Genomic DNA, 18,460 nt, shown 5'->3' on the forward strand with positions numbered 1-18,460 from the left:
AGGGGCGGGGCAGCTGGCACGCTCCGGCACACCCGCTTGCTGCCGGAACCCCTCACCCACACTCCCTCGTATCATCCTCAGGACACTGGTCCTATGCAGAGCAGAGCTCACTGTCCCCATTTCTCAGATGAAGGTGAGGACTCAGGGAAGCCACGTGACTGGGGTGGCAGGATAAGTGAAGGGGCAGAGCTCAGAGCCCTAGGTCTGCCTGCTCCATCAGCTGTGCACGCGTCCCCGTGTCATGTAGTTCTATGCCAGGAACAACCGCAAGAGGGCTCCTTGGTGGGTTTAAAGGAAAAGGAGGAAATGGAACATTCTGGAAGGCCAAATTCGTTTTGATGCTTACTGTGGTGGCTCTGAACCACAGCATCACAGCACCCTTGAAGATCTCTGGCAGTTGGTATGTGTGTGGCAGTTAATTTGGCACTAATAACAATTCATAAGCTAAATTCAAATAGATTTGAATTATCCTTGTGATACTGTCATGGACTCAATTCCATCCTGATGATGCTTTTTGAGTGGTTGCTCCTGGCCACCACTGGAATTGCTCCTAGCCCTGGGTGTACCCCTGGAACTCGCCCCCTCTACTGTCTGCATCCTCCTCGAGGTGCCTCGCTTCTCTCTGGCACCTGGAGGGGGCTGGCCTGAGCCCTGATCACCCTCCCCCTTGCCAGGGAGGGGCGCCTGCTCTGAGGGAAAGTGCTGCCTGGCGAGCAGGATAAAGCCAGGCCGTCTCTGGGCACCTTCCAACAAGCATCGGATGAGGGATAGGCCAGGGGTCAGGGTCTCTTCTGGGCTTAGCGGCGAGGGCCAGTTCCCCCTGGGGCAGACACAGACAGAATCCTCAGCCAGGAACTTCCGTGGAGTTGGGGGACCGCTTCCGTATGCCTCAAGTGCAAGAGGAATGTGCTTCGTGTGGTTTCACTTCTCACGTTAAAGAAAGTGTCAGTAGTCCACCCTTACAACGTGTAGGTTCTTATAATTCTTTTGGTCCACTGGGGGCACAATTTACATCTTTTTAATCAAATTGAGTTTTGAGAAGTGGTGATTCAGAGGATGCTTGTTTCTGAGCAGTGCAGAAAAGAAGGGCTTCCTCTCAGGGTTGGTGTCATCTCCCCGCTTGGCCCACAAGCCCCTCCTAGCTCCTCTCACAGCCCGTCCGTCCGTGTCCCGCTCGGGCACAGACCCATTTGGCTCCCTGGCAGTTCCCCCTGCTTCTTACCCTCCCCCTCAGCTCCGTCCAGGCATCCTGCCCTCAGAGCCTAAACCACCTGCACTGTTTAAAAGCCTCCTGAGCTCACTAAGCTGGGGGGTCAAGAGGGGTTGGGGGTGAGACGGAGGAAGCCGTGGGGTCAGGTGGCAAAATAATGTGGTTCATAGGAGGTGCCTCCCAGTCTCTGCCGTGCCCGTGTAGGGTAATGAACACACACCCGGGGCAAGGTGCTTCTTCTCCACAAGTGTGTGGCCCGGCTGCACCGTAGGGTTCTCAGACCCCACGCCCTCCAGCTGCCAAAGGCTGGACGCCATCACCAACAGTGTCGCGGTCGCCACGTGCTCCCTCAGCAGACAGGCAAGCCATCCTTCTCTTGTCTCCCATCCAGTGTTTGTCTCTGTGACATGCGCCTTCCGCTACGGCCAGGAAGACATCGATGTGATCGGCCTGAGCTTCCGCAGGGACCTGTACTTCTCCCGGGTCCAGGTGTTCCCACCTGTGGGGGCTGCCAGTGCCCCCACGAAACTGCAAGAGAGCCTGATCAAGAAGCTGGGGGCCAACACCTACCCCTTCCTGCTCACGGTGGGTGACCCCTGTCCCCATGCACTCCCCTTGTCCTGGTTCCTTCAGCCACGGCACCTTGTAATGTGACTGGGAGCGAAGGAAAGGGGATAGAGGAATGACTTCACATTTGTGGGCCTTCAAATTGCACCCTTGGAGGAAATTCTAGATTGCACGGGCTGTGATTGTCTTTTTTTAAAGTCCTTGAAAATAGCCTCTCAGCCTTTGAAGGCAACGTTTGAACCTACGGTTTAAATATTTCCCTTCATCCAACCACCTAATTACATGCGTGCGCTATTCCTTCACTTGCTCATCTATAAAAAGAAAGACGTGCCCCTCGTTTGGCCCTGAGACGTTCTAAACAGAAAAGTGTTTCCTACGGACGGGCGAGCTTAGTGAAATAAGCCTGGTCTGCAGCTCCGTGGGTCACCGCAGATCAATCGCTTCATCTCTCTCGAGCTCCCATCTCCCCTGGGGAAACCTGGCCACCCGCGGGACAGCTGTGTGCCTCTGAGACCTGGTGTGAACTCAAGATGGGGAAAGCTGCCGCTACTCTCTTCGCTAGCGTGTTGTGTGTCTTAAGATTATATACTCCTCCAAAGTGACATGGTTCAGCCTTAAAAAGGAAGGAAATTCTGACACATGCTACCACATGGACGAACCTTGAGAACATAAGGAGAGAAGCCAGTCACTAAAGAACAGTGATTCTGCTTACATGAGGTCCCTAGAGAACTCCAACCCATGAGACAGAAGGAGAATGGAGGTTCCCAGGGGCTGGGTAGGAGGGCTGGGGAGTCCGCGGGTAATGGGGACAGAGCTCCATTGTGGGAGATAGGAAGGCTCTGGGGATGGTGTTGGAGCTTTGTACAGACCAGTGTGAATGTGCTTTATGCCACCAAGCTGCACACTTAAGATGGTGAGTTTTATGTTACGTATATTTTACCACAACTCTTTTCTAAAAATCACTTGTAAAAAATTTCACGTGCTTGGGTGCTCCCGTGCACTGGCACTGGGCGTTTGAAGTGACATAACCTTTTGGAGACGACATGTCAACGTGTATCAAAACCTCAAAAATGTGATTTTTGACCTGACAATTCCCTTTGTAGCCGTGTAGCCTGTGGAGTTAATTGAGTAAAACTGTGCTGACACGGATGAAGAAGGGCATTTATTGCAGCACTGCTGATAATGGCAAAAAAAGTAAAGACCGGCCAACGAAGGGAGCTAGGTAAATGAGACGTGGTTTTGCAGAAGCCCTAACAACAGTGCTGGGGAGCCCTGACTCGTGGTGTGGACATCACCGTACTGCCTCCTGAAGGGTTAGGGCTGGGGTTAGTGTCACGAGCAAGCCAGATGACAGGACACATACATCATTTGGCCCTGTTCCTGGAAAACACAGCTCTCCGTCCATATTTGTGTGCTGGGTGCACACAGGACACTTCGGTGCTTATGTCACGACATGTTTCCGGGTTTTAGAAGCATGTGAGAACGTCTTTTCCGTTTTGCTTGCTCCGTATCTTCGTTTTCCAGTTGTTTTGTATGACGAGTAGAGATTACACGTGGAATACCCTCCTCTGAAGGAAATGATTTGTCGTTTCTTTCCACAGTTCCCTGACTACCTACCCTGCTCAGTCATGTTGCAGCCAGCTCCGCAGGATACGGGCAAGGTAGGTTCCAGAAGAAAGGCCGTGGATTCACTCGTTCCTTCAAACGACTTTTAAAAATGGCCTTTTCCCATGGAAAACGTCAAATGTACCAAAAGTAGAAAGACAGTCTATTACTTGTCTTCAGCAAGTGTTAACCCTGAGCAACCCGGTGAACAAAATAGTAGACTCCCTCCCCTCGTGGGTCTCCCAGGTTAAGGGAGAGAAACAGGCAAAAAGCCAATAACAATGATCTAGGGGCGGCAGGCGCTGTGGAGAGCAAGAGGCTTGAGAGGCACAGGAGAGTCTGGGGGTGCGGGGGTGCTCGTTCACGCTGTTTAAGGGCGGCCTCTCTAAGAGGGAGAAGCAGGACCCATGTCCTCCTAGGGGACAGCCTTCCAGGCGGAGGGGACGCCATGTGTGCTGTGTGCTGGGGCAGCCAGGAGGCTGCGTGCTGGAGCGGGAGCAGCGGGGGGAATGGCGGGAGCAGGTCAGACAGGTGTGCGAGGTGCAGCCAGATCATGCGGGGCCTCGCAGACCACTGTGGGGACTTGGACTTGGTCTGAGTGGGATGGGAACCACTGGCGGGCTCTGAACTATAGGCTCTGACTTAGGTTTCCAAAGGCTCGCTCTGGCCACTGTACTGAGAGTGGGGCCGGCTTGGCCAAGCATGAGCTCCGAACAGGCAGAGAAGCAAACAGGCTGAGAGACCGTGGAGGGCCAGGAACTCTAAGCAAGGAAGCGGGCGGTGAGGACAGGAAGAGAAAGCGAAAGGTGCTAGGACCCAGGGTTACAGGCAGGCTGAAGAATCCTTGGTGTCAGCATCCATGAGGGAGGGAGCGAAAAAGATGCCCGCTGACACAGAGAGGGGCAGGTCAGTAGCTGCGGTGTGCAGGGATGCAGTGACCAGTGGGCAGGGATTTTCAATGCGGGGTCGTGCCTGCCCTGGTAGAGGTATGCGTCCTCAGTGCATTGGGTCAGACATGGCGCGTAAGGAAAGTGGAATGCAATGACGCAGACTAGAATGGGGAATCTCGGAGGGCCTCACACACAGCAAAGCCTGTGTTACTTCCTGGCAGCTGTTTCTCAAATGCCTATCTGCTTGCTGGGCCACATTAGAGACTTTACTTCTTTATTTTTTTTTATTGGGGTATTGCGGGGAAGGGAACAGTGCTGGGGAATTGGGGGAAGGGGAACAGACAAGTTGCTGTCGTTTTTTTGTTCTTCAGTCTAGTTGTGGAGGACGTTGCTTCACTGGCCCAAGTTGGCACCATCATTGCGCTCTTCCCATGTGAGGCAGATCAGTTGTCGGCTTCTGGACGGCCACTCATGGCGGCTGCTGGCCGCTCACACTGGCTGCTGGCTACACACGGTAGCCCATGGCAACCCACTGCCACAGGGGCTGCAGCCTACGCCGTCGCCGGCAACTCACGGCAGCCCAGCTCCAGGTCGAGCTGTTGTTCAGCATCTTAGCTGTAGAGGACAGTGTCACTGGCCCTCATACGTGGGATCCGAACCGGGGCCCTCTGGTGTCCCAAGCCAGTTCTTAACCATCGTGCCACTCAGCCGGCCCAAGAGACTTTACTTCTTACCATGGTGGTGAAAATGGGTGTGGACAGCAGAGATGGAGGAAGACGAGGGCACCAAGTTAGAGTGGGAGACACATGCCATCCAAAGTGCCACTCTTTTGTCTATCTCAGGAGAAGAGGGTATCAGAGCTCAGGGAGGGCGAGTCCGCATGCCTGGGGGCCTTGGGGCCACACAGCTGAGAAGACCTTTGAGCTGGGGCTTGGAGAATACCTAGGAGTTTGTCAAATATGAAAACGAGAGAGAGGGAGAGAGGGAGAGACTGAAGCGTTGATTTCAAGAAGAAGAAATAGAGTGTACCCAGGGTAGACTGGTGCAGGGCATGGCTTGTGCAGGAAGCTGTGTACATGGGAGTGGGTGGGGGGACCGGAAGCAAGGGGTAGCATGGCTAAGGAAGCCCGGTGATGGTGGGTAAGGACATGTTAATGGTGAACCCTAGAAAGGGTATGTAAGACTGAAACAAAAACAGAAGGTACCAGGTAACCCCGCCCTGTGAGGTATGACCCACCCCCAGAAGGGAGGTGCTGACCGCTTGTCTGCTCTGTGCCACTGCAGTGCTGTGGGGTGGACTTCGAGGTCAAAGCATTCGCCACCGACAGTACAGATGGCGAGGAGGACAAAATTCCCAAGAGGTGAGAGGGTCGTTGTGGGACTAGGTGAGGGCTCCGGGGGGGCAAGGAGTGGGGATAAGAAACTGCCCCTCCCTTTGTGTCTGTGGCAGAACTCTTCCCACCGTGCCGCGGGACGGTGATGGGGCCTTCCCAGCTCTGGGGGGTCAGGGCAGAACCTCTAAACAGGGTGGGGTGGGGGCCGGTCAGTGGCTGATCATTTGGGGAAAAGAACCAAGAGTAAATGATGGGAGTTAGCAGCGCCAGGGGCTCATGTGAGCCCCTGAAAGCCTCCAGGTTCCTTCTTTAGTTTCCTCCTTCTCTTGTCATTTCTTTATTGTGGTAAAATACACATAACATGAAGTTTACCATTTTCACCATTTTCCCATGTACAATTCAGTGGCATTAAGTACATTCACTATGTTGTGTAACCATAGTTACACCACTGTCTCCTCTCTCTGTCCCATCACCCCAAACAGAAACTCCGCCCCCACTGAACAACACCGCCGTCTCTCCTGTCCCCCCAGACCTGGCCTTCAGTTTTTTTCTCGTAGCTGAACACGGTTTCCCAGTGTGCCCTCATACTCAGCACACACACCTATCGATGCGACAATGATACGTAGCAATGAGAGTACACACATTTGCAGCATGTCACATAAAGCACAAGACACGTTCCCACATCAGCTTCACCCACAGAGGCTGGCCCAGGGTCCTAACCAAGGGTGACAGTGACCCTCGGGAGAGCTGACCGGCCCCACACCACCCAGCAGGTGAAGTTGCAGAGAAAGGACTTGACACCAGGTCTTCGGGCCCCTCCCTCTTAAGGTTCACCTGGTGTCTTTGTTGGGTCCCAGGATGGATCAGGGAGAGGGTCCTGGGGGCCGTCCTGAAGGGGCCCGGTGCTAGTGCAGGGCTGTGTGTGACTTTTCGTCCACAGGAGCTCTGTGCGTTTACTGATCCGTAAGGTGCAGCACGCGCCGTCTAAGATGGGCCCCCAGCCACGAGCTGAGGCCGCCTGGCAGTTCTTCATGTCCAACAAGCCCCTGCACCTCACAGTCTTCCTCAGCAAAGAGGTAACCCACAGGCGCCACTGTGTCCTGCGTGTGAGGATGCCTGGGTGACAGGCCCCGCCCCGGCACCCTAATGCTGTGGGTGTGTTTCTAGGGATAGTTGAAGCACCAACGTTTGAGAATGATTGCCTTTTTTTTTCATAATTTGCAGCTAGTAGAGGTGACTTTTATTTATTTATTTATTTTTAATTTTTTTTAAAGATTTTTATTGGGGAATTGAGGGGATGGGAACAGTGCTGGGGAATTGGGGGAAGGGGAACAGACAAGTTGCTGTCCTTTTGTTCTTCAGTCTAGTTGTGGAGGATGTTGCTTTACTGGCCCAAGTTGGAACCATCATTGCATTCTTCCTGGGTGAGGCAGATCAGTCACTGGCTTCTGGACGGCCGCTCACGGCGGCTGCTGGCTGCTCACGCTGGCTGCTGGCTACACACGTTAGCCCATGGCAACCCACTGCAGCAGGGGCTGCAGCCTACGCCGTCACCGGCGACTCACAGCAGCCCAGCTCCAGGTTGAGCTGTTGTTCAGCATCTTAGCTGTAGAGGGCAGTGTCACTGGCCCTCATATGTGGGATCCGAACCGGGGCCCTCTGGCTTCCCAAGCCAGTTCTTAACCAACGCACCACTCGGCCGGCCCAAGGTGACTTTTTTTTAGCTGAGCTATCCTGCTACTTGTTGGCAGCTCAGCGGCTGCTCAGCTCGGGCTGGACTCGAACCGCTGTTGCTCAGAGCTCAAACTCTTGAGCGAGCTCTTAACCAACTGAGCCACTCGGCCAGCCCCCCGAGGTGACTTTTAGAATAGGGTCACACTGGCTTGCGTTCCACTCATGTCAGTCCTGACTGGCTGGTGGGGTGGTTTCACGTACCCCCAGTCCGGGCTGTCTTTGCCCCTTCCTGCCCCATGGGCCTAGTTTACTACTGTGGAACCAATGGGTGTGGTATGGCAAACTGTTTACTTCCCTGGAAAACCAGGAGGGGCTGGCCATGTCTCATGTGAATGTCACCTATGAGGTATGTCATAATGGAGAAAGGTGAAGAACCACCAGCCAAGGCTGTCTTTGGCCCCTCTGGTCACCAAGAGGCATGCAACTTGTTGGCAAGAACCTAACACTCTGTGTGCAGGTGGGTGTGTGCCCGCCTGAGTGCATGATGACCATGCATGTGTATGTGTGTGTGTGTGTGTGTGTGTGTGTGTGTGTGTGTGTGTGCATGCACATATGTGCAAGGACATGCCCACCTGGGCCCAGGTTACACGGGCACCACCTGCCCCAAATAAACTTGTGATCCCACTGAAGACCCCAGGGCAAACGCCACGGTGTCTCTCAGGCCCCGGCGTTCTGGGCAGGAGCACCCTCACTCCACTCCATGTTGGTCCCCATTACCCTTCTCAGCACCCCGCGGACAGGGCAGAACATGTTTCAGACCCTTCTCTATTTTTTTTTTTTTATAAGCTGAGCCATCCTGCTACCTGTTGGCAGCTCAGCGGCTGCTCAGCTTGGGCTGGGAATCGAACCGCTGTTGCTCAGAGCTCAAACTCTTGAGCGAGTTCTTAACCAACTGAGCCACTCGGCCGGCCCCCGGACCCTTCTCTAAAGGAACCGTGTAGCTGTCACTTTCTCTTCCTTCAAAGTATGGGAGTGCAGCTACTTTTATTCTATTGGGCTGTCAGAAAAGTCATGACGTATTTTTTCTGTTTTTCGTTGCAAAAATGCATCATCACTTTTCCGACAACCTAATAGTTAAGGGACTGAGGTGACATTAGAGAGCTGTGAGATGAAAGGCACTGCCACACTCTGTCCCCTTTTCTGGTTTATCTGCTGTTTCAGATCTACTTCCATGGGGAGCCCATTCCTGTGACCGTGACCGTGACCAACAACACAGAGAAGACAGTGAAGAAGATTAAAGTATCTGGTAGGACCTTCTGCTGGAAGCTGGAGGGTAGAGCCTTCTAGAATTCCTCCATCTGGTTCTATTTCCGGGGAAGGGGTGTCTCTCCTCTGGTCAGATAGGCCCTCCTGGGTCCTTGGAACCACCTGTTTGTCTCTGTTGTCATGGACGACGGGAGCTTGAGGGAGGAAAGCCCTTCAGTGTCATCTCATACAACCCTGTGCCCAGCGAAGGACTGTCTTTGGTCTGGGGACAACAACCCAACAGGCGAGCTCCCATCTTCCATGTCATGCCTCCCTGGAGGGGACCCCGTGCCAGATTTCAGGGGGAAGCCAGGAGAGGAGTTTCCTTCCTCGGATCAGTGATGAGCCCTGTTGACAGCTGAGCACAGTGTGGGGGAGCACTGGCCCAGAGCACTGGGCGTCCCCGGGGCTGGGGCTGTGCCAATCCTCCCTGAATCCCACGGGCACCCACAGCAGCCCCTGCGCTGCCCTCCTGGGCTCTGTGAGGCACTAAGGGTGGTCACACGTGGACAGGCTTGTAAACGGCAAAGCGCTCCTGTCTCTGCCCCTGCTGACTCCCCCTAACTGCTGGCCACGCCCCAAGAACCCTGCAGGAGAAGCACCTCTGCTGGCTCTTCCTGCACGCTTGCTCTGCCCAAAGGGCATCGAAGTGCAGGGCATGGTCCTATATCTGTGATGGTCTTATGTGGGCTACTTCAAAAAGACTCAATAGAAGGACCTGGGAGGGAGACCTCCAAGCTCACGTCTAAGTCAAACATTCTATGACTAAGACAAAGACAGACTTAGTGTGTGAGGGTGACCGACCATCCCAGGCCACCGGGGGCTTTCTGTGCTAAAACGGGGTCAGTCCCGGCAGACCAGGGTGGCTGGTCACCCTAGGTGTCATACTCCACTGCCCTCTTTGCCCACGCATCCATCACAGAGAAGGGTCAGGAATTTCGATGCATGCATACTAAAGAATTCTAGATATTTCCTAATGCTAATACGAATGCTTAATTTACAGCTTTGTTTTATGTTTTATGTTGGCTTAGTTTTATGGTTTATGCCTCTAAGTCCTCCTAGGACCTGGCTTATTTGTGGAACATGATGTATGTAGTGTCCAATACATTGTTCCACAAAGTAGCAGGGTTGAGAAAGTATCATTTGATACTTTGATTTAAAATTATTCCTCAAAGTTGTATGAATCCTAACATCAAAGCCGTTGATTTTGGAGAGAAGCTGTCGAGTTTTCTGAAGCAAGATGTTAACAGCTTTCTCTTGGCTGGGCACTGTGCCAAGCGCTTCCCCCAAAGTATCTCTCTCAATTCTCAAATCTGATTTTAATGGAGATTAAAAATCATCTTCTTAATCATCACAACACCCATATGAGTTAGATGCAATTATCACCCCCATTTTGCTGACGGGGAGATTGAGGCTTAGAGGAGCTAAGTGACTCACCCCACAGCTGACAGCCAAGGGATCTGAACCTAGAGCTCGCCTTCCTGTTTCCATCCTGTGCTGCCTGCAGGTGGTTTATGGCTTGGACACCCAGAAGGAGATGCTCATTCAATAAAACAGAGAATAAAAAGGGGGCGGGTTTGGAGAAAGAGAACAAGTGGTGTGTTCTGGGGTGCTGGAGGGACATACCATGGGCACAGCAGAGACAAGGCCTCTCAAGAGGTGCAGTTTTAGGAGACTGGCTCGTGGGTGGGCATTGACACAGAGCAGGTTATCGGTGAACAGAAGTAGCCTCAGAAATCTCAGCCTTTATGCTCTGAGCTGAGAAAGGCAAACCTGAGAAGCACCCTCAGATGGTCATTAAAAGGGAGGACCCACCGCATGCCCAGAAAGCCAGGTGGCACCAGGCGCGTGTGTGGACCTCACATGAATCACCCACCCCTGTCCTTCTTTTGCAGTCGAACAAGTGGCCAATGTGGTTCTCTACTCGAGTGACTATTACGTCAAGCCGGTGGCCGCGGAGGAAGCACAGTGAGTAACTGGCTGGGTTTCTACTTCCTGGGGGGCTGAGGCTTCTTTGTCAAGTTCCCCTTTTTTGTTCATCCTGACGAGAGAAGTGGAATGTTCAGCCAGCTCTCCAGCCATCGCCTTCCTTCCCCTTTTCTCACTTCAAGGATCTGCAGAGAAAGCTAGCATCTCCCCCACATTCACCCCCCCCAAGAGTCCTGAGAGCTCAGGGACGGGAGGCATGGTGGAGAGGACAGAAACGAGGGTGGAGAGGTCACAGTGGAACAGCTGGACCTTTCTGCCCTTCCTCTCAATTTGAAAATCTATACCAATGACAACCGGATTAGCTGCGCTTTTGTAATTCTCAGCCCGTTGTCCTGAATGATTTCTCTCCCTTTATTAGAATCAAAACCAAATGAGAATCCCACGATGGCTTCTTCGTGGGAGAGTGAAAGACCTGCCCACTTCTGCTTTGTGCTCGGCAGTCAGATAGATTCATTAGACACACAGGCTTCTGGGGGTTACACCCCCCCACACACACACAGAGGATCCCTGGGAAGGTGTTTGTCTAGCTGGCATGTTCTAAGTGCCATTGTATGTAAAAAATATTAACATGGTTAGAGGAAGGGGGTGGTGAGGAAAGACAAAGTGATTCAGCAAGATAATATTACATAATATTTAAAAGGCAACTTTGGATAGACTATTACACAAAGCAGAGCCAGATTTAAGTTCAGATACAGATCTAGAGGGGAGAGGGGCAGGAAAGACACACAGCTCACTGACTGCCTCCTTGGTGCCAGGCCTAGGGCCTCTTTTAGGGGGCATCCTTGTACATCCTTGTGTCCTGGGAGCTTCCTGGCTCACCTTTTCTCTTATTATACCGTGATAAAGAATGGTCCTTGGCTGAGTTTTCCCCTAATACACCCCATTATCTGGTTCTCTTTTTAGTTCTTGGGTGCATTTTAGACCAAATGATTCCCAAGAAGCTGGGAGTCATTCTAGGGTCCATCCCAAGGGTGGCAGGGAGACTGAAACCTGGACAGGATCATGCTAGCGGGTCTCAGACCAGAGGCCACTCAGAAGGCTGCAGAGCATAAGCCATTGTCCCCAAAGCCTTAGGGCTCCTGGGGCTCTGATGTGTGGGCCTCCTCAGAACCAGTTCAGACCTGACTCCCGAGCTGCTGCCGAGCACCCAGTCCCAGATCGTGAAGGTGCTGGGAAGTGGCCGTCCCGGCTGCACGAAAGGCCATCCCCTTCCTGCTAACATCACCTTTATATAAGTGCAATTTCTGCTTTTGTCATTCTGCTACCCAAACCAAGCTCATTCATAGAGGTTCCACCAGGGCCCAAGGGAGAGGTGTGGGCCACCTTGGGCTCCAGCAGAATTCTGTAATGAGCACGCCCAGCAGCCTCCTGTGTACCCTGGAGGTGGGAGAAGCCGGGCTGCTAAAACTCCCCGGGGGCTCAAATAGGGAAACCCTTCTAAGGGTAGAAGTTCAGACTTCCAGCCTGTGTTGGAGCCAGCTGAGGAAAGGACCCTGAGGCCGGCTCCTGGGCCATGTTTTCAGCGCCATGCCTTGCCTTCTGGCCGGTACAGGGATGGAGAGTGTGCAGGGAGCCTTGACACAGCTGCTGGTTCCCCTGGGCTCTGCAGTCAGAGAGAATGTGTGGCTGTGTGACCGTGGGGACACTTACCCGGTTGCACAGTGGAGATCCTGAGAGCCCCTCCTCGGCCATAGGGTTGGTGGGGATGAGGCGCGAGGCAGGCCTGGTGTCAAGTTCTCACGTGGGTGAGAAACAGAGCCAGCTCTCCAGCCTCAGCCGCTGCTCAGGGAGCCGGGAAGCCGCCTGACCTGGAGAAGCCCATGCTGCTCCATCCCAGGCATGGGTCCCCTGCCTCTGTCAGATCAGATGCTGGGGAACACCCCCCCACACACAAACACCCCCATCTATCGATGGAGAAGATCCTGGGAGAGAAAGAGGGTAGGCCGCTCTGAACCCAAGCCAGCTCAGTCTGTATATAAAGACCCTGTCTCGCCCCCTCAACAGCCCACCACCCTGGGGATACACTGATCCCCCTCACAGTGACAGTTTTGGGTGACAGGCGACTTCCAGCCTGGGCTTGTTGCTGGCACTGGTCACGTGGCCCTGCAGCCCATGGAGGAGACTGAGTGTGATCCCTGACCCTTGGGTCAGTCAGTCTCATGTTACCCCACAGAACATTCTAGAAGTTCAGTGATTAAAGCAGGCTGAGGGACTTGCAGAAACGTCCTAATGTTGCTGGCAGCCTGCTCTGAGATTCAGTAATACTCTCCTGTCTTTCCAGTGCGTCTCAGGGAACTCGGATTCTGGAAACTGCTTGATGGCAGATGGGGTCTTTTGGGGTCAATGACGGCTTTATGGCCATAAAAGCAATTAGCCAGATCTCCTCTCTGATTTTCTTCCTGCAGAGAAAGAGTGCCGCCGAGCAGCACCCTGACCACGACGCTGACGCTGGTGCCCTTGTTGGCCAACAACCGCGAAAGGAGGGGCATTGCCCTGGATGGGAAGATCAAACACGAGGACACGAATCTTGCCTCCAGCACCATGTGCGTCCTCACAGCTCAGGGGTGGCCCTGCTCTGCTCCCCCTTCTCGTCTCACCCTCTGGGCTCTCAGGCAGGGACCCCCCTCCCTCCCCTGGGCGGTTACAGCTGTGAGCTCTGGAGACAGCTTGCGCCAGACCCCAGCTCCACGGCTTACCATCTGGGCCACCCTGGGCAAATTACTCGAGCTGTCTGAGAACCTCAGTTTTCCCATCTGTAAAGTGGGGGTGCCGAGAATGCCTTCTCATAGAGGTTATAAGGATTATGTGAGGCGATCCATGTAAAATGTGGTGGGGAGATGAGCAGTGGGGAACAGAAAGCAGGATCGTGGGAGTCAAAGGATTTTCCAAGGATAACTTGACAGCTTGGTGTGTTAGATTCTAAAGCACATTTGTGACGCTCCGGGGGAGAGAAAAGGGAGGCCGACACCCTGGGTCAGCTTATTCAAGGGCGTAATCATGGCATCAACAGTGGCACGCTGCATCTGTGAAAACGTTTCATGGTTTATAGAGCATTTTATGAACACATAAATCTCTCCACACTTTAGTGAGGAAGGTGAATTTGTACTCATTTTATGGATAAAGACTTGAAGTTCAGCCAGAATGAGAGGTTCGTCCAAAGGTCACCTGGCCAGTTAGTAGCAAAGCCCACTCCTAATCTTGAGCCCTTCGTTTCACACCCAACTTCAGGGCTGCTTCCAGGGCCCTAGAAAGTGGCAACCGCAGCAGAACCGGGATTAACTAGCCTGTGTGTATGAGAGAGAGAGGGGAAGATGAGAGAGAGAGACAGAGACAGAGACACAGAGAGAGAGAGAGAGAGAGAGAGAGAGAGAGAGAGAGAGGGAGACCCTCCCATCTAAGGAAGAGGGCAGGGAGAAAGCGTGCAGGGTGTTCTCAGGCATGAGACCAAGCACATTTTCTTCCCCAGCTGTTCTGCCCATTCAGTTCAAGGGAGAGAGCCAATCCCAGCAGAGGGTGGGGCCTCAGAGTCAATCCCAGCAAAGGGTGGGGCCTCAGAGTCAATCCCAGCAAAGGGCGGGGCCTCAGAGCCAATCCCAGCAAAGGGTGGGGCCTCAGCCTTGCTCCCCCTTTTACCCTTTGGTGGCAACCTCTCTCCACAAGAGCTTGGCCACATCCCAAGGTTCCAGATAAAGGCATTTTGTACTCTTCAGGGGACTCCAGGCACCCAGGAGCCTGTGGGGCTTAAGGGGGGCATTGTGGCTCTGGAAGCAATGTCCGAGGTGCCCACCACCGGGAGGCTGCCTGGGCTGGGTGTCTCCTCCAGGCCCAGAGTCTCCGCGTTCCCTCTCAGCAGCTTCTCAGACCTGTCGTTACACCCCGCTCTGCCTTTTGCCTCAAGCCTTCAGTTCTCTCGGCCATGTTGTCTATCATCATTCACACGGTCTTAGCTATTGTTTCATGATGTTTTTATACCTTCATTCCTGTTATTGGACGTCCTGAAATACGTACGTCCCCACATTGGGTCACAGGAGATAATCATGTGTTCAGATGCCCAGCCTGGTGCCTGTCGGTAGGAACTGTGATGCTGGTGGGATCTGGATTGAAGTTTCTGTCGAGGACAGTTAGCGTGCACTCTCTTTGGGGCACATCCGATGGCCTCACACGCCACATTCATTCACTGCAACACGATGCTGGGTGCCAGGGATGCAGGGTAACAGCACGAAGGAGGGAGACCGTGCTGCCAGGCTCGTGTCCAGGGGGCTTCACAAAGGAGGGTCAACTTCAACTTGAGGTCTTGGGGGACAGAGGAGGAGCTGGGGAGGAGAGCATTCCGCAGCAGGTTTGTATCTGGCAAGGCTGGCACATGGGGGACACTGGGGCACAGCAGGGTATGAGGTGGCAAAGGCAGACAAAGGCCAGGTCATGGGTTGCCTGCCTGGCGCGCTAAGGCTTCGCCCTGGAAGAGCTCTCTGGCGGCGGAGTCGCAGAGAGCTCAGGGAAGGAGTCTGGCATGTGGGAGGTAAGTTACTGAGATAACCCCAGTAGGAGAAGCCAGTGGAGGACTCGGTGGCCGGCTGGTGGGGATGGCCGGTAGGGCAGGGGGAGGGGCCAAGGAGGACAGCGTTTCTGGCTGATAAGCAGGGGGATGAACATCAATGGAGGCAGAGCGGGGAGAACCAGGAAGCACATCCTGCCCTCTGAACTTCAAGAGGGGAAATGCTAAGCTACAATGCAGGAAAGGGACCCCTCCCCTGACCTGAGTATGGAAAGTTCTAGAACTTGGACAGCTTGGTGGAGTCCACCAGTTCCTGGAGCAGATACTCCTGTGATGCCGTGCCTGCAGTGAGATGAGGGGTTGGTTCATGCAGCCGTTGCTTTCCCGGCTCCCCTTCACGCCTCTGTTTTTCCTTTCTGTTTGAGCAGCATAAAGGAGGGCATAGACCGGATGGTCCTGGGGATCCTGGTGTCTTACCAGATCAAGGTGAAGCTCACGGTGTCTGGGTGAGTGTGCAAGTTCCACTGTGCTGTCTGCCTTCGGCCAGCTGTTTCCTTCCTGAATGACTGGGAGACAAAGCAAGGGAAGGCCCACAAATCCTACTGATTACCAAGTAGAGCTTCGGAGAGACTGATTTGTCTGGTTTCACGATTCAGCCTGGCAGGCCAGCACGTGGAAAAGGTAGAGAAGCAGATGACAAAATATGTGCCCAATTAGTGCCACCTGACAAGAGGGGGTGTGCATGTGCTCACATGGACGATGACATGCAAAAAGGGAAATCAGTTCCGTGTTGGACTGGACTTCAGACAAGAATGGCGGCTGTCAGGTGAACGCTCGGTAGATCTCAGGGAGGCATCCATCCACAATGCGGAGACCTTTCTTTTCCTTCCAATGTGTAATTACAGGATTCGGGAGTTTCCTTTTCCTACAAGAGCACAGATAGCTCCGAGTTTGGAGGAAACGGCTTTCCATTTATTTATGAAATGAATTTCTTCCATTTTTAAAACCTTATCAAAAGGGGAAAATCTGAACTCTCATTTTCCTTTTCAAATTCCATTGTGAAAGGCTCTGGCCTCTCACTTTGATGAGCCTGGGGCATTTCAGCCACCAAAGGCAAGCCCAGGTGTGTATTCCATAATTTATGAGTAGATAAAGAGCTCCCTGAATTTTAGTTGGGACAACAGAGTAGAACAGGGGTTGATTCTGCCAATTTTGTTTAACACAGTGTTTGTATTTGTTGTTGTTCAAAGTGTGCAGTGTTTTCTTTCATTTTCTCGGGTAGCGTTCCTTCCAGCGGTCAAGATAAGTGAATACCAGGCATTTCACAATGACCTTTGTGGCCAAGAGAGAAATTCCGGTCTGTGGTTTTAGTCTCAAACAGCAAGGCTTGACCTAAGCGACTCCTCTTTTTAACTAATCCATTTGAGGAAGAGATGAAATTGCAAGTGGAGAGGAGTCGTTGGGTTGAATATTAAGGGATGTAAAGATCCTGGAGTCGTGGGTGAAGGCCATGACTGGGACGTGTCCCGCCTCTGAGTAATGGGGAGTAGGGCCATGTTGTTATACCAATGTGGGCAGTCATCACAGCCCTGTCTGCTTTCATCCCTAGCTTTCTGGGAGAGCTCACCTCTAGGTAAGCCTCATCTCCTTCCTTCTCTGCTTGATTCCCAGGATGTCAAGGGCACATACCTGGGCTTCACAATGGTAACACTGAAATCTGGTTTCCTGGCAGCTATGCTCAGAACTCTAATGAAACGCTGCCCACTGCCTTTTGGTGAACAGCTGTGAGGCCGGGAATTTTCTTAGAAACCACAACGGGGCCTGCACACACAATGGGGCAAGGACACAGACACACACACACACACACACACACACACACACACACACACACACCTCATGCAGCTGCCTGTATGTACGTGTGTGTGTGTGTGTGTGTGTATGTGTGTGTGTTTGGTAAGATATGCATAACATGAAGTTTATCATTTTAACCATTTGAAAGTGTGCAGTTCAGTGGCGCCGAGTAGTTTACGGTGGTGTATAACCGTCACCACTCTAGCTCCTGTACACTTTTACCACCCCCAAAAGAAAACTGTACCTATGAGGCCCTCTCTCCCGTTCTCCCCTCTCCTTAGTCCCTGGCAACACCGGTCTGCCTCTATAGGTTTGCCTACCCTGGACCTCTCACGTAAATGGCATCAGACAGTATTCGTCCTTTACTGTCTGGCTTCTTTCACTTAGCATGTTGTCAAGCACCATCCGTGCAGTAGCGTGTGTCGGTACTTCACTCCTTTTTATGGCTGAGTCATAGTCCATGGTGTGGCCAGACCACGTTTTGTTTCTCCATTCTTCTATTGATGGACATTTGGGTCATTTCCACCTATTGCCTGTTGTGCACAGTGACAGCTACCTTTTACATCATGCACGAAGAGGCGGCAGGTGCGACATGCTGGGGGCAGGCACTGACCTTACCTACTTCTTCACCCCGGCCCTTATCGTCTCCGTCCCTTGCATGGAGCTCTGGGTGTGTCTCTCCTCCTAGACCCCGTCTACCCTGGGGTCTGATGAGAGCAGCCTTGTAAACAGATGTGCTTTGACCAGTGCAGTAACCCCGGGGCAGGAGTGGGTGGGTCCTGGGTGAAGCAAGGAGTAACCCTTATTTACACACACACACACACACACACACACACACACACACACACACACACACACACACACACCTATCTTTCCCTTCTTCCTTTCTCCAGATTTCCCTTCCACTTGCCTTCCTGGCTCCTTTCCTTCCGTCCTTTTGTATAAATTCCAAGTCACCCCCAAGCCCTGTAGCTTCTGGAATTTGGTAGACTCTGTGCATCTCTGTCCTGCTCTCTAGCAAGAGATGGTGTGCCTGGTCCCCGGCGCACCAGCCTTACCTAGGTTTAACAGAAAAAATTGTGGTGCAAAGGATAGCTTTCAAAACTATCTTCTGTCCACCTGCCGTCTACCACGATATCATGTCACTGAAACTAATGGCCAAGAGGAAAGGACCCTAAAAACCCCAGCTGCCTCGGCCATGCGAAAGTGAGGTTTCTGGACACATTCCAGGGAATACATGTAAAATTCCCACTCGACCACTTCCTGCTTTCTGGTTTCTTTTGGATCTCACTGAACCCTGTGCGCTTTACAGTTGTGTGTGTGTTCTTACCAATCTGCATTCTCCTTTTTTCCTAGTGAAGTGGCCACTGAGGTACCATTCCGCCTAATGCACCCCCAGCCCGAGGACCCAGGTCAGTCCCGCGTTGCTCTGGCTTTCTCTCGTCACTTACTACGTGCAGATTGATTACGCGTTCAGTGTTAGTCTCTCCTGACTACACCTGTGAGCGTGGGTGTGGCCATGTCATCCTCAAGGCGCCAG

General features: G+C 52.9%; 1 protein-coding gene across 2 annotated transcripts in view; it reads left to right on the forward strand.

Annotated features, from left to right (window-relative positions):
• SAG (S-antigen visual arrestin) overlaps positions 1 to 18,460 on the forward strand; it is a 30,351-nt gene that overhangs the window by 8,392 nt on the left and 3,499 nt on the right. The window contains exons 6-15 of one of the 2 annotated variants that reach the window (XM_019629202.1): positions 1,602 to 1,795; positions 3,379 to 3,438; positions 5,557 to 5,633; positions 6,547 to 6,682; positions 8,502 to 8,586; positions 10,481 to 10,553; positions 12,980 to 13,117; positions 15,498 to 15,575; positions 16,679 to 16,702; positions 18,277 to 18,332. In XM_019629202.1, the coding sequence (XP_019484747.1) occupies positions 1,602 to 1,795; positions 3,379 to 3,438; positions 5,557 to 5,633; positions 6,547 to 6,682; positions 8,502 to 8,586; positions 10,481 to 10,553; positions 12,980 to 13,117; positions 15,498 to 15,575; positions 16,679 to 16,702; positions 18,277 to 18,332 (921 nt within the window). The other variant, XM_019629211.1, reaches the window with a different exon arrangement.

Source organism: Hipposideros armiger, unplaced genomic scaffold (assembly GCF_001890085.2).
Source record: "Hipposideros armiger isolate ML-2016 unplaced genomic scaffold, ASM189008v1 scaffold_17, whole genome shotgun sequence".
Taxonomy (NCBI): Eukaryota; Metazoa; Chordata; class Mammalia; order Chiroptera; family Hipposideridae; genus Hipposideros; species Hipposideros armiger.